General features: G+C 43.8%; 1 protein-coding gene across 2 annotated transcripts in view; it reads left to right on the forward strand.

Annotated features, from left to right (window-relative positions):
• GPR161 (G protein-coupled receptor 161) overlaps positions 1-15,764 on the forward strand; it is a 29,599-nt gene extending 13,835 nt beyond the window's left edge. For both annotated transcript variants that reach the window (XM_050958845.1, XM_050958837.1), the window contains exons 3-6: positions 1,646-2,370; positions 5,602-5,706; positions 8,839-8,958; positions 11,865-15,764. In XM_050958845.1, coding sequence (XP_050814802.1) covers positions 1,646-2,370; positions 5,602-5,706; positions 8,839-8,958; positions 11,865-12,124 — 1,210 coding nt within the window. In that variant the 3' untranslated portion in view covers positions 12,125-15,764. The remainder of the gene's footprint in view (positions 1-1,645; positions 2,371-5,601; positions 5,707-8,838; positions 8,959-11,864) is intronic.
• Positions 15,765-16,270: the final 506 nt, after the last annotated feature.

A 16,270-nucleotide genomic window follows, 5' to 3' on the forward strand; every position in this document is an offset into this window, starting at 1 on the left:
CTTCAAGTCAGGAGAAGCTGCCTTGCTTCACGCTGGGACACCTGAGCTCATCTTGCTTCAGTCTGCTGGGCTGCTGCAGCCCGGTGGAGGAAGCAACCCTCCCAACCTCACCTTTGGCCATGGTCCCACCAGTGGTTCCCCTCCCACAAAAGTTGCAGAGTTTGTGAGGGAGTCAGTGAGCAAGCTTCAAAGTGGGGGTGGGCTGCAGCCCTAGGGACTGGGAGGAGCTGGAGTGACACAGCAGCCACACAGCAGGATGAATGAATGGGCCATTTCTATGCTGGGCTGTTGAATTAAATTTCTCTCTGTCTTAGGGCAGGCAGTTTCTGGGCTGGCCATGGAGGGGGGCCAGGGGGAGACAGAGCTGCTTCGAGTGCGTGGGTGGGAGTGGGCGCTAAACAGAGCCACCCGGAGGTGGGGAGCAGAGAGAGAGAGATGGGAAAAGGGACACAGGTGGAGAGCAAGAACTGGGAAACATCAAGAAGGGGAGATACCAATGATAAACGCACTTTCAATAACTAGAATGAAAGTGTATAAATACGCAGAAAATAGCCTCCCCTCAAAACTGGCAGAGCATCCCTCCAGCACAGGCAACTCGCCTTTAAGGCAGGAGGGGGCAGAAAGGAGTGAGCAGCAGGTGGGAGGCATTTAGGGGAGAGAGTCGGCAAGAAGAAGGCATTCGAGGGGTCTGAGGGATGGGGCAGAAAGAGGTGGGGTAGGGGCAGGGCCTTGGAGAAGGGGGCGGAGCCAGGATGGGGCACCCACTGACAAAACCAAAAGTCAGCACTTATGGGTTCCAGACTTTTTTCTATTGTAACGTGGGGTATGGTATGGAAAAGGTTGGAAACCACTGCAGTTATAGTGATTAATAATACCTAGCTCTTGGATAGCACTTTTCACCAGAAGATCTTGAAGCACAGGAGGGAGTCAAAAGAGGTTAGTATCATTATCCCCATTTTGTAGATTGGGAAACTGATACACAGAGAGGTGAAGTGACATGCCCAAGGATACCAAGTAGGCCAGTGGCAGAGCTAAACCTTGATCCCCTGAGTCTCTGTCTAGTGCTCTATCCAGCAGGCAACACTGCCTCCCAATATAATACATTTTCCCTGCAATTACATTTAAAATCGTGAAATAGAAAGGTAGATATAATTAAATTAATATTTCAAGATGCTGCACATGCCTCTAAGATTGTTAAAAATCAATTGATGCTATAATAACATAGCATTTAAGTAGCTGTATTTAATCATGTATAATTGTAAACATAATTACAATAATGCATTCACACCAGGATTAATTCTCTCTGAAGCATCTGGCATTGGCCACTGTTGGAAGACGCTAGGTGGACCATTGGTCTGACCCAGTATGGCCACTCTCATGTTTTTATGATCAGTAGGCAGAATTAAGGCTGCTTATGCAGCTTGATCTTGGGCACTTCTTGACTTTTGAGCTCTTGACCGCAAGTAATTTTTTGAAATATGATTTTTTTTAAGTGTTCCTCTAACCCCATTTGAGGTTTGGGGAGTGGAAGTGAGGAAGTCGTTCCCTGGACTCCTATGGGAGTTGGATCTTAATCAGTCAACCTAGTTCTTTGTTTCCTGTAGTTTTCTCTGATACTACTAGTGTCTCCTTTTGTGTTTCCCAGGTACTATGCTGTCTTGTATCCAATGGTGTATCCAATGAAGATCACAGGAAACAGAGCAGTTGTAGCCCTTGTTTATGTGTGGCTACACTCCCTCATTGGCTGCCTTCCTCCTCTCTTTGGCTGGTCTTCCTTGGAGTTCGATCAATTCAAATGGATGTGTGTGGCTGCGTGGCATAAGGAGGCAGGCTACACAGCCTTTTGGCAGATCTGGTGCGCTTTGCTGCCCTTCCTGGTTATGATGATTTGCTACGGATTCATATTTCGCGTGGCTAGGATTAAAGCGCGCAAGATTCACTGCGGTAGCGTGGTCATTGTAGAGGAGGACGCTCAGAGGAATGGGAGAAAGAACTCTAGCACCTCCACCTCCTCTTCGGGCAGTCGAAGGAATGCTTTCCAAGGGGTTGTCTACTCAGCCAATCAGTGCAAAGCTTTCATAACCATCTTGGTTGTCATTGGTGCTTTTGTGATCACATGGGGGCCCTACATGGTAGTAATTACGTCAGAAGCACTTTGGGGGAAAAATAGCATTTCTCCTGCTCTGGAGACATTAGCAACATGGTTATCTTTTTCAAGTGCCATTTGCCATCCACTGATTTATGGACTCTGGAATAAAACAGTGCGCAAAGAACTATTAGGAATGTGTTTTGGGGACCGGTATTACCGGGAGTCATTTGTTCAGCGTCATAGGACAGCCAGATTATTCAGCATTTCCAATAGGATCACAGGTAACAAACACAGATAAAAAAATATTCTTCCCTTGAGGCTGATACTTGGTATCTGCATTCATGTGGCATCTTCCAAGGGCTGTACAAATACTCACTAATGATGTGCTTGTGAGAGCTCTCAAGGGACCATTTTTCAAATTATATCTCCCATCTGCAGGAAAGTTGTGATGAGTTCCCTGCCTTTGATGGAAATTCACCTCCCTTTCTTGATGCAGCTAAATTGTCTCTGACAGAGAGGATTTAACCCTGGGGCCAATAAAAATAATTTCCTTTCTCCCCTGCTATGATTTCCCCTCCCCCAAAAATGTCAAATTATCCAAATCTGAGCATTCTTATATATACACTATATATACTAAGTGGGTCTGATTCTCCACTCCATTGCCTGGTTTTATGGTGGTGTAACTCTGGGCTGGTCTACAGTGGGGGGCGGGGGTATCGATCTAAGATACGCAACTTCAGCTATGTGAATAGCGTAGCTGAAGTCGAAGTATCTTAGATTGATTTACCTGGGGTCCTCACGGCGCGGGATCAACGTCCGCGGCTCCCCGTGTCGACTCTGCTACTGTCGTTCGCTCTGGTGGAGTTCCAGAGTCGACGGAAGCGTGTTCGGGGATCGATATATCGCATCTAGATGAGATGCAATATATCGATCCCTGAAAAATCGATCGCTACCCGCCGATACGGCAGGTAGTCTGGATATACCCTCTGTTGACTTCAGTGGAGTTACACTGGTATAAAACCAGTGTCATAGAATGGAGAATCAGGCCCAGTATATTTTTCAGGAGCAAAGTATAAATGTTTCCAGCTTAATATAAAAATATTTGCCAAGTGGTATTGCCTTTTTCTTAGCTAAAATTTTCATTTTAGCTGGAGCTGTAACAATAGCTATAGTTAACATTGCTTCAAACTTACCATTCTAAGACCATGTATTCAGTTGATTATAACATCCCAAACTTTTACCTATTGGGCTAAACTTTTCTAGGCCTGGTCTAGGCCTGAGGTCAAAATATTTTGAAAAGTTAAAATGATTCTGTCTGTTTTTGAGAATGAGAGAGGGGGAAAAACACCACCTGCTGTATGAAAGGGCAATGCAGGCGCAGTATGAAATTGACCAACCATGCAGGGGAAACTGACTAGACACAAACTGCTGACAAATGCGAGTGAACAAACAGAAACATATAAAGAAAATATTTTTTCTTTTAATATCATTTGGTTGCCATAATCTTAGGTGTTCCTTGTAACAATATAAGGTAAAACATGTACAGACAGAAGTGGAAGTTTTAAATTAATGGTAGTCCCTTAAAAAATCTACTTCCACCAGGCTCCAAGCAGTAAGTTTATAATTTAAAAAACCCACAAAAATTGTGATCTCCATATCTAGATTTACCAGTCCATCACATCCTTTTTCTGGTCTGTCTTTTAGATTGTAAATTATATTGGACAGGGGCTGTTTTTATTTTTGTATAGCGAACAACACCAAGTCAGGTGTTGGTGGTAAATAATAATATACTCCATTCCTCACCAAAGTAATTTTGTATCAAAATCTCAGAGAAAATCTTTCAGATTCCTAGGACCACTCTCTAGCCAATGAAGTGGGCTGTAGCCCACGAAAGCTCATGGTCAAATAAATTTGTTAGTCTCTAAGGTGCCACAGGACTCTTTGCTGCTTTTACAAGTACTCCTGTTCTTTTTTCTCTAATTGCCAATGCTTCATAGTGTTAAAAGTATTTTATGTTCTGGGGAGTCTGCTAGACCAATCTGTCTTAGCTGGCAAGCAGTCATGTTTGCTTGGTATAGCAGGGTAGGCAAATGTGCTCTTGATACACAAATTTTATTACTCTTTGCAAGTGTAAAATTTGTATTCAGCTTAGAAAAAGGCAGAACATTCCCTCTCCTGATGATGGACCTGATCCAAAGCCCATCAAAATCAATGGGAATCTTTCCATTAATTTCAATGGGCTTTGGACCCGACCTAATAAGAGTTTATGGATGTTAGGCACCAGCCTTTAAATTCTCTAGCTAGGGCAAGTCCATCATCTCCCTCTCATTGGCAATAACCCTCCACTCCTTAGAACTAAGTGTTCTGATATATGTCAACTAGGTACAGGGGTTGAAAAATCCATGTCTCTCACCAGTGGCAGTTTTTTCTAGTGACTTCAAAAAATGTGAGTGTTTGTTTGTTTGTTTCAATTAAGTTCCTAGTCCTTCTGGTTGTGAAGAAAACCATGTAAATGTAATGAAACCATTCCAGTGCAATAGTGTCTTCTTGAGTCTGCAGACAGGCACCACCAGTGCCTCTACTGCCACTCAGAGTTTTGCCATGTTGTAGCAATGTGAAATTAGCAAGATTCTGATGATTTTCATGATTGCTAATTCAGCACTCTTTGAAATCTCCACTTTCATGGTACTGCTTGGGAGAACTAAATGTAGAGGAAGGCTCTGGAATTATTAGTGGGGAAAGAGAATGCAAAACATGGAAGGAAGGTGAGGGCATTAGAAACCTCCATCCCCATTGCAGAAGCCAGATAGCTCTCACAGATGGGCCCTGGAAGGATTGGAAGCATAGCTGGGGAAGAAAAGACAGAAAGCTTCTTTCTCCTTCCAGCTGCAAGAGTAGGCTGGGCAGCTTCCAGTTTGTCAGACCCCTGATAGCCAGAGGCTGATAGAAAATGTGAAGTCCCCGAGCAGGATCCTAAGACTGTGCCTTTGTAAGAATCCCAGTGTTTTCCCCCTTTTTAGCATCTGAGGGTTGCAAAGAAGATGAAAACTAGCTCATTAGCCAACTCTCACTAGTTATTATCCCATCAGTACACTTGTCTTTTATAGCTACGTCTGGCTATTAGATTTAATCCTTTGGCTAGAGGTTGTCTGATAAGTTTTTCCAGCCCTGAGTGCATATATTTCTAAATATAATTAACTCTCCTGGTACACTGCACATACTTGCAAATTGCTGGGGAGAGGTAGACAGCAGGCTTGCCATGTGGAAAGAATCCAGGAGCATGTGGCAGCTAGTGACATCATATTTCAAGATGGGAAATCCAGGTGGTTTGGCAGCTGGGTATGAAGGGTGGTTTTTGTTGTCTTGTCACAGGAAAAATAGGGAAAAGGGAAAGTTGGGAAAGCTGGAAGGTGGAATCGGGCACTCAGACGTGGTGGTTATTTGAAGATGCTATCATTACAATAGATCTATCATACAGAGCACAACTCAGTGATGATTAAACTGTTTTGCAGATCTGGGACTATCTCCCCATCTCACAGCTCTCATGGCAGGTGGGCGGCCTTTAGGACAGAGCAGCAGCACAGGGGACACTGGTTTCAGCTGCTCTCAGGATTCAGGTAACTCTGTTGTTTTCCTTTCTCAGACAGAAAGATTTTACTTGCGGCTTACTTGCAGAATTCTGTGAACAGTCTGTATTTATGTGCAGATATCTTTTGGAATCTTTTGGACATTGAGCGTCTCCTATGGCAGTGGTTTTCAACCTGTGGTCAGCAGACCCCTGGGGGTCCACAGACTATGTCAAAGATTTCCAAAGGTGTCCGCAATGCCATTTGACATTTTTTAGGGGTTTGCAAATGAAAAAACGTTGAAAACCATTGTCCTATGGTACCCTGAGCAGAACTGCCTTAGCTTCTGCTCTGTATTTTTGATCTTCCAGTGTCTACTATGAAAATACTGTTCAGCCTAGGATAATAATTTATTTCCCTAGTGCATATTTCCTAGGAACACGATAATCTTTTTGTCCCATTCCTTTATTCTCCTTCCCTCTTCAGTGATCTTCCTGGCCCCACAAGGAGCTAAGAAGCAAACTGCGGGAGAAATAGATCTCTTCACTTCCTGCTTATAGGAGATTTCATTAGGTCACTCCATGCTAGAATCTCTTGTATAGAATGGACGCTTCCCATCTTTGTCACGGATCTCTTGAGCAGTAGCCTAGAAAACGGTATGGTGATCTGCCAGTAATTTTCCAGCACTGGTGATAGGAGGGCTGTGGTTTTAACTACCAACAGAGGGAAGTTTTCCAAAACCTCCACCTGCAATTTATTTTAAAGAGCATTTCTGCTCTACAGACACCAGAGAGCACTCTTCTGACAGTTGCAGCCCTGCATTGCTCTCTGACTGGGAGAGTGGGAGAAGGAGGCTGGCAAGGTGGGATTTTTCATGAAGGCAGCACTACGCTAATTCTATAGGTGAATTGTTGACTTACGTGCAGCTATAGGTGATAAAGAGTAATGGAAAACTCTTCTCTTTATAGCATCCTGTGTTGTCATCCTTGAAGAAAGGCATTCAGAGGCTTACACAGCTGATTAAATCAAATATATAAGTTGTTAGGAGCCCCAGGGTTTAGAGAGTTTGAATTGAGAAATATCCCACTTCACTGAACATCCTGAATGACAAAAGACCGGCTTTTCAGCTAGTACAAGCCAAAGGAATTGTATACAGAGAAAAGATCAAGGGATGCCCATTACAGATCAAGTATTTAATGAGGCAGATAATATAGGATCGCCCATATCCAGCCAAAACACTATCTTAGCATCACTTAAAGACAGGGATCCACTTCTGGGCAAGAATTAAGGCCAATTTCCTTCCTCAATGTAGTTTTTAAAATATATGCTAAAATATTGTCTCAAGGACTAGAGTGTCCTCTTCCTAATTCTACCCATCCATTGCAGGCTGCCTGAGTTTCCAAGGAGTAGGGCTTTCATCTTGTACCATTGACGTCAATACCCCAGATGATCCACAGAACATTAAAAGTATCCCACTCATTTAATATGGTCTATGAGGAAGGTAGATTACTCTCTCATTACTAAGTATTTGGAGAAGGCATTTGACAGTATGGAATGGAAATATTTATATATCACAGTTCAATTCTGGACCATCCTTCGTTTAAAAAAAAATAGGTTTGCTAGATAAATCATTGGTAAAGGTCAGGTGTATAATATGCGACAGTGGTTTGTCTCATGGAACTCATCATGGATGTGTGTTGTCACCTTTGCTATAAATTGGTCCTGGACTCTCTGGCTGTTGCTATAAGAATAAATCCAGGAATCAAATGAACTCACGTGGGTGGAGAGGGCACAAAGCCATGGTCTGCAGAGGATGTAATCTGACCAATGAATGATTTGGGACAAGCTGCAAAGCATCGAATGGCTGTTGTAGGAAGCTTTTGATCCATCGTCAGAGTACAAAAGTAAAGTGTCACAAGCATGCAGGGGAGCACAGGCTGTGCCTTTCAGCAGCGGCTGTAAGAAGCACTGACACAGCATGTTCCCCTAGTGCTCCCTGAGGCGGCCTGTCTGCTTCTATGCTAGGGAGGCAGAATGCCTCTTTGACTGTCATAGGGTATGCCTACACTGCAATTAAAAATCCGTGGTTGGCCCATGCCAGCTGACTGTGGCTCATGGAGCTTGGGTTAAGGGGCTCATTAACTGCAGGGTGGACATTTGAGGCTCTAGAACCCTGTATGGTGGCAGGGTCCCAGAGCTCAGGCTGCAGCCCAAGCCCGAATGTCTACACCGCAGTTAAGCAGCCCTTCAGACTGTGCCCCATGATACTGAGTCAGCTGGCACAGGTCAACCATGGATGTCTAATTGCAGTGAAGACATACTCTTAGTGTCTGTACTCAGCCACAACTGCACTGGAGTGAGGAGCCAGGCCACAATTTGGCCCTTCATGTGATAGCATGGCAGACGTTGAGTTTAGTGTTCTCCACACAGTGACAGGTAAACTTTATTTTATACCTAAATAATATGGAGGAAACACAGGTAGATGAAATAGTGTTCATGAGATTAATACCCATAAAGTGGTAGAATGACTCAGCAGAAAAAAATACAGGATCAGTCAGCCAGGTGTTCTCCTTAAGGAATAATGTTTGTGACAAAAAAGCAAAATTAGTTAACAAAGGCAAAATAGAGAGATCAGAACATTCCCCAGCTTGGCTTGCCATCCATTCTGAGTATGGAATCTGATCTTCCTATAGGCATTCCCCACTGTCTATCTCCCAAGCAGCTAGTTTGTAAGGGCTTGTCCACACTTGACAATTAATTCAGGTAGCATGTGAGTGTAAAAGGCAATAGCTATTCCAGAAGAACTTCATGCGTGGACAGGTGCCTGTTTGATCCACTTTCAAAGAATAAGTGTGCCCACCTATGGCGTTATTCAGAAATAGTTATTTTGAAGTAGCTGTTGTTGAATAATGCTATCTGTAGACAATCCTTCTCTTGCTCAGGAGAAGCAGGGAACTGTCCTCAGATTAACCTCTGGTTAGCTGAAGACCAGGTAATAACTTGGCCCTGGCCCTGTCTGAAATCCCATCACAGTTGAATGCAGAGTGATAATGCATCAGCACATTTTAGGCAATTTTTGAAGAGAGGCGCTCAAGTCTATGAACTCAAAAGTTCATTTCCCCCAATAATTTTAGGTTTCTCTGCTCGGGTCGTTATTATTTCCAAACATTTTCTGCATTTCAGGGACAGATGTGATGCTGCTTGAGGATTATAGTTCGGATGGAGCTCACCACCCACATTGCGTTTATCCCTATCGACGGAGGAGTTCGGTGACATTCGAAGACGAAGTGGAGCAAATCAAAGGTGTGTTTAGGGTGGATACTATAATGCTGCTCACCTGGGATGACCCCCCTGCACCTTCATGGTGGCTGCCGAGCATAGTTGTCCCCTTCTTTGACCTTAGAACACAGAGGACAAGTATCACTCCTGGGCTCTTCATCCTTCCCCTTCTGATAGGTGTTCTGACTCTTTCTTCCCTTCTGCTGATTCCTCCGCAACCTCTTGAGAGGCCCCAACTTCTGCTCACCCCACTCTTTAATGCTGGGTCACTCATTTTCACCACTGCTGCCTGCTCTGACTTCCCACTAGTTACCTCATCGACCTGTGTGGACACACGCTCCCATGCCATCTGAGCTGCTTCTGCCTGCTGTTTTCCATCCTAATGCTGCTGGTTAGTAGGTGGATGGAAGGGAGGGAAATGCACGTTTTCTGGAACCAGGGAGGTGAGGCTGGACAGGACTCACTTGCAGGGTATATTTTACAACTGTCTTTCTGCCATCCATCTACTTCCTTTTAAGATCTGCTCTTTCTTTTCTTCTTATTCAGGTAAGCACGATGTGAAATCCCTGACAGATGTGTGGTTTGATTTAACGGTATCTGCTCTTGCACCACACCTTAGCAATCCAATGTAGGGGACAATAGAGAGCTCTTCAGAACTGTATGAAATTCTTATGGGAATACTAGGCAGCTTGGGGTGTACCAGTAAGCCAAAGTGGTGCATAATATATTTCTGCTAAAGCCTGCGTTATTTTTGTTAATTAAAACCAAAGGCCTACATGAGGAGTACAGCATTTCAAAGACGGGCCTGGATTCTCTGCACAGCTAAGGCCACTTTGCACTGTATAAGCCTTCAACTGCCTGGAGATAGTCGGTGGAAAATTTCCCCTGTGTTGGAGAACTCATTGTTTGCAGAAAGCTGGCAAAGCCAGCCAGCTCTGCCAACCCTTGCGCTGTTAGCATAAAGGGATGGAGAGGGTGTCAGGAGTGGAACACAGATGGGGAGGAGGCGTGGCGGAATGGAGCAGAGGGATAACCCATCCTTCATTGGTGTAAGGTCCTTGGATGACCTTACCCCAATGTTGACCTTATCCCAGGCTTCCCCTGTGTAGCACTAGCGTGCTCTGTGGTCAGGCGTGTGCGCATCTACTCCCCCCCCCCCAGCATTATGACAAAACCATTGGAGATCATAGATAATAGTAGTTTCCAGTTCAAAATATGAGTAACCCTTGATTTGGGGGTACACTATTTTTTATTCAGGGATAGCCAGCGCCTTGGATAGAAGAGCTTAATAACAGGCCTTCCTTCTGATAGGTAGTTCCAGTCTAGATTGAGGATCAGAAACCGGGCTTCCCTACATGGGCCTCATTCATGCAGGGACAATAGCCTTATGTGACCCTGCCTTTCTTTGGGTTTCATCCATTTACATTGTCTACTACTCCCCACTGGATTTTTTCCCCTCTCTTCCCCACAATGAATCTACCACCTTGATGTTTTTCTGCCCTCCCAGCCTTTTATTTTCTCCATATACCGCCTGCCTCCTGTCTCTCCTGTCCATTACCTGGCTGTGTTACTTTAAATTCTTTAAACTGAAAGAATGTATTTCTCTCCATTTATGCTGTTTGTTTGCTCCTTGCATTTGTCTCAGCTGGGACAGGGAAACTAGACAAATCGGTTTCACTTTGTTTTCTAGTTAGGCTCACATGTTGGTTCTCAATACTAGCAACATGTTGCTGGGACTGGTTTTAGAACATTGCAGGGTTGATTTAATCTGAGCAGATCGTCTTTAATTTGGGCTAATAACTAGAAGGCCAATTGCAAGTGATTGAATTTACTAAATCATAAGTGAATGAGGACAATATAAAAACAGCCACAATGCATCACACAGTGTACTTGTTATTACCTTTGATTTTATTATTAGCATTAATATTTGAGACTCTACAGTACACACATACTGGAGTATATTTAGCCAAAAATAATGCAGTCTTATTAATATGAAGGCTTTTCTGAAGCATCTTCTGTAAATCATCTTAGCAAAATTCTACTCACACATTCACCTCAGGGTGAGTTGGTTTGGGGTCTTGTTTGACAATTATCATTACTTGTTCACTCTCCGCCCCATAATGATAAAAGATAGCCAAGTAGCTTTTGTGTGTTGCCTCACAGACATTTATAGCAATTCTGCAAGGCTGTTTAAATGGATTCCTGAGAGGTAGGTGGAGGCTACCAGTTTTTTGTGCAGCTCAGTGACATGTAGAAGAGGGAGGTTCTGCTGTATATACAAAGTTTGGTGTTCACCAAGTTTAAAACATACCATGAGCTATGTGACTTCTTGTGTTGTCCCCCTTTTTATGTAAACAAAATGTAAAATTTTGGTCTAAACTAAACTGAGAATCCCCTTGTGTGCAAAACTAATGGTTAGCATACAAGGGGCTGGGAATTGGAACTCATGAGTTTTATTCCTGGCTCTGCCACTTATTTCTTTCCCACGGTCATGTAATTCCCATAGGACCTAATTCTGTGCCAGATGTAATAAGTGGAAGTTTTGCGCTTTGGCAGGATCAGGCCAATAACCTTTTCTGTGCCTACATCCCAATCTAGCAAAGTGTTTAGCATGTAGTCCCATGTAAGCATGTGGGTAATCCATTTGACATCAGGTTAAGCATGCACTTAAATGCTTTGCTTCATCAATCCTTAGTTTTCCCATCTGTAATTTGGGGATAATTTCCCTACCTGACATGATGATATTGTGAAGATTAGTGTTCATAGTGTGCTTTGAGATCCTTAAACAAAACATGCTGTGGAAGCATAAAGTACTATTAATAGCAATAGTAATCATTTGTAGAAGACATGATCACACATTTGCCATAAGATGTTTGCACAGCCATAGTATATTATTGTTAATTGTTCTGTCTTAAATTTTTTTTCTTTAGAAGCTGCAAAGAATTCCATTCTCCATGTAAAAGCTGAAGTCCATAAATCATTGGACAGTTATGCATCCAGTTTAGCCAAAGCTATTGAAGCTGATGTGAAAGTCAGCTTATTTGGAGAAGATGCTTTACCAGGATCTTTGTTTCCTTTGCGGACTGTACCAGGCGGCAATGTGGGTGCACGGCGTGGTAGCAGAGCCCAGGCTGGCCAAAGACTTCCGCTTCAGAGCATCGATGAAGGGAATATTTCACAAGAGCACTGAACTAGAAGAAACCACTAAGTAGGACCCAGTATAGTAATAATTATTTTAAAAGAAGCAGAGTATTCAGAATGGCTTGACTTCAGTATTTTAGTCAAGAACCTTGAAAATACCTGAATACTTGTCTTTAAATACATACATCTACATTTTAGAACAGTATTTACTTACTGTTCAGGATACTGTAGATGTGTTTGTGTAATGTTTTTATCCATTATACAGCACTGGTCCATCAGATCAAGTATCCTTCAGTGGCCAATTCCTGATATTTCATAGGAAAGCAAAACAAACAAACAAAAAATCCCATGCAGCATTATACATCGTGTTGTAGAGATTTTTTTCTTCTGACCCATGGAGCTATCAATGTAATCCCTAAAAGAGGAGATTTGATGGCTTTACTTACTGGTAACTTTAAACACAGTGTTATTTTGGAGAACTGTAAAAAAATGACAGGAGCATGGATTTAACTAAAGCACAAAATCTGAGCCTAGTTTTCAGATTTCCAGGATCCTTTTCATCCAAATTACTGTCCTGCCCACCTTTGGTGGTGGATTATATTTTGGACTGTTCAGTTGTAGGAATACTAAATATGAGGCCATATTTATTCCTTTTATTCCACTGGACAAATGTTTTACTGCAGAGAGCAGATGCATCATTCTCACATGTATAATGGCTAGAGGCAGACAAGCACTGGAAAGATGGCAGAAAGAAATGGTTTTAGAAGATGGACATGCAATTTTGTTTGGGGTTTTTTAGTTCTCAATGAGAATTACGATTTGCTTTCCTTGTTTTGTTTTTACTTAGAGGCATTGTACAGCCACTAAGATTAAAAAGGATGAGATAGAATATAAAAACTGTATTGCCACTTAATATTGACGTTATACAGGATTCATCCTTTCGACACAGAAAAGCTTTGTGAGTTGGATTTTTACAAGGATGTATGTCTTTTTGTGTTGTCAAAGCAATAGCTACCTCAGTGCAAGTATTTCTTGGAGTTTAACTCGTTAAATCTTAAAATAACAATATGTAGCACTTATATAGCACTTCTCATGTTCCAAGTGCTGTACAAACATGAATTAATCCTTACAGCCCGCTAGCACCAAGAGGCAGGTAGGTGGGTAAGCAGTATCATCCCCATTTTTGCTGAAGCATTAAAGTGAAAGGCCAAGTTTGTCCAGAAGTTCTCACTCATTTTGTGTGACTCAGTTTTTGAGTGCCCACGTGGTAGCTGCAGGTGCTCAAAACCTCTGAAAATCAGGGACAAGGCATTACAGTTTGGGCACTTAAATCCTGAGAATTACAGAGCTCTTGTGACAATTTGGCTGTGTGTGACTTACCCAAAGCCATAGACAGAATATCAGAGGGTAAAATCTCTGGATTTCATGAAACTCAATCCCATTCTTAAACCACTAGATCACCTCTTTCTCTGGCTCCAGTTCAACAAAGCATTCAAGCACATGCGTAAATCCATCCCTATTCAGCAGTGCTCATAAGCTCATGCCTAATTTAACTACTTCCTTATGTCCCATTCAAATCAATGGGAATTAAGTTTATGCTTGAAATTAAACATGTGAGTTGTTGAATAAAGATGGACTATTGACTTGAGACCTCTACAATCCATGAAATGGGGTGTTTTGCATAGTTACAAAATATTCAGGAATGAAATCGTTAATAACAATGGATTGTGAAAAGCTGATGGCCTGAAAAGTAGCCTAGTGACCCCAGTCACTCATTCATTTTACTTTATTTAATTTTTCAATGTATAAAATGTATCTTTTGACAGCTCTGGGCACATGTCCAAGAATCTATAATCCCATCAATTGCCAGGAAATGCCCTGCACCGAGGTCATTATTGCCACTGTAAGATGAATATGCAGGGAGAAAGCTAGGCCACTGGATTTCTTTTCATAGGTGATGCTGTTTTAATTGCTGTCTAGATGAACACACACATGGTATAATAGCCCATCCGATTGTTAGAAACAATTTCTTAATGTTCCACTTATTTTGTAACCCTTGAAAAACAAATTGACCAAAATGCCATTGAGGGAAAAGGGAACAAGGAGACTGAATTAAAGGGGCAACCATAGGATACTTTGGATGGATTGGGTTCACTCGTACTCACCATTAGGTTGCGTTGAAGTAATTGTCAAGATTTTGGCTCAAAGGCATAAGCATGGTGGGAAAACCCCCAAGCACATACGAAAGCACAAAATAATTAGCATTCCATAAAGAGCACCTTACCCACCAAGACACTGACCGAAATTCAGCCCCCCCTGAAGGTCTGAGGAGTTGCACCTGCTTATATGCCGACCGAGGGATATGGCTGGTCACTGGGGCTGGGGCTGCTGCGTATGCAACACGCAGATGCCTAGGGCACCGTGAAATTTGGGGCAATTTGGTGCCCCGAATTTCACGGTGCCCACAGCAGCTGCGTATGCTGTGTATGCCTAAGGACGGCCCTGCATGGCTCCAAATATCATGGCCAACTATCAAATCAAAATGCATGTAGTTCATCCTTATACAAAGTGGTACTTATTTAGTCAAATAAAACTTTTCAAAATCTCTAATGCCCCACTATAGGAAGACACTTAAGCATATGCCTTTAAGTATGGGAGTAGTCCCATTTACTTCATGGGACTACTCATGTGCTTAAGTACCTGCCTGGATCAGGGCGACAGAAAGTCCTTACTTTGTATAAATTGCAATGTCTGACGCCCTACAGATATGTTTTCCTGAGATCATGTTTTACAACCTTTTATGAAATATGTTTTCTAACTTAAAAAAAAAAAGACTGAGTGGTACAGAATCTACTTTTAGTTAATTCCCTGTCAAGAAACTTGATTGGTTTCAATAGAGTTAATGCAGATTTGCACCAGTGTTAGTGGGATCAGAATCTAACCCAATAACTTTAAAGTTTGAGTCATCATTTCCATAAAAATATGACATCTTTTTGTCCTCCTCTCATTCCTCAAATAATACAAATCAGCCAGGAACAAATTAGGTGTGTCATGCTAGGCATGTGTTTTCATCCATTACTATAGACCAGGGGTGGGCAAACTTTTTGGCCTGAGGCCACATCTGGGAATAGAAATTGCATGGCGAGCCATGAATACTCACAAAATTGGGGTTGGGGTGCGGTAGAGGCTGTGGGCTCCAGGGTGGGTCCAGAAATGAGGTGTTCAGGGTGTGGGAGGGGGCTCTGGGCTTGGGCAAGGGAGTTGGGTGCGGGGCAAGTGTGCGGGCTCTGGGGTGGAATCGAGGAGTTTGGAGGGCAGGAGGGGAATCAGGCAGGGTCGGCTTTAGGCCAATTCCACCAATTCCCCCGAATCGGGCCCCGCGCCTAGTAAGAATCTCTTCCCTGGCTAGAGGTGCCTTTTTAATTTTTACTCACCTGGCGGTGCTCTGGATGTTCGGCGGCACTTAGGCAGTGGGTCCTTCGCTTGCTCTGGGTCTTCGGCGGCACTTCGGTGGCGGGTCCTTCAGTGCCGCCGAAGACCTGGAGCGAGTGAAGGACCCACCGCCGAAGTGCCGCCGAAGACTCAGAGCACCGCCCAGTCAGTACAAGCTCCATGTGTTGTTGGGTTTTTTTTGTCATCCCTGCCGGGCCCCGTCGAAACTGTTCGAATTGGGCACCACACTTCCTAAAGCTGGCCCTGGAATCAGGGCAGGGGTTTGGGGTGCGGGAAGGGGTACAGGCTTTGGCTGGGGGTGTGCGCTCTGGAGTGGGGCTGGGTATGAGGGTTGTGGGGTGCAGGAAAGTGCTCCAGGCTGAGACTCAGGGGTTCAGAGGGCAGGAGGGAGATCTCGGCTGGGGCAGAGGGTTGGGGCGTGGGGAGAGGCTCAGGGGTGCAGGCTCTGAGTGGCACTTACCTCAAGCAGCTCCTGGAAGCAGCGGCCATGCCCCCGCCCCAGCTCCTACGCGGAGCTGTGGCCAGGCGGCTGTGCATGTTGCCCCATCCTCAGGTGCTGCCCCTGCAGCTCCCATTGGCTGCAGTTCCTGGCCAATGGGAGCTGCGGGGGCAGCGCTTGGGGCAGGAGCAGCATCCAGAGTGGAACCTCCTGACTGCCCATACACATAGGAGCCAGAGTGGGGCCAAGCCGCTGCTTCCTGGAGCTGCGTGGAGCAGCCCCCGATCCTGATCCCCAGCTGGA

This window comes from Gopherus flavomarginatus, chromosome 1 (genome assembly GCF_025201925.1).
Source record: "Gopherus flavomarginatus isolate rGopFla2 chromosome 1, rGopFla2.mat.asm, whole genome shotgun sequence".
Lineage (NCBI taxonomy): Eukaryota > Metazoa > Chordata > Testudines > Testudinidae > Gopherus > Gopherus flavomarginatus.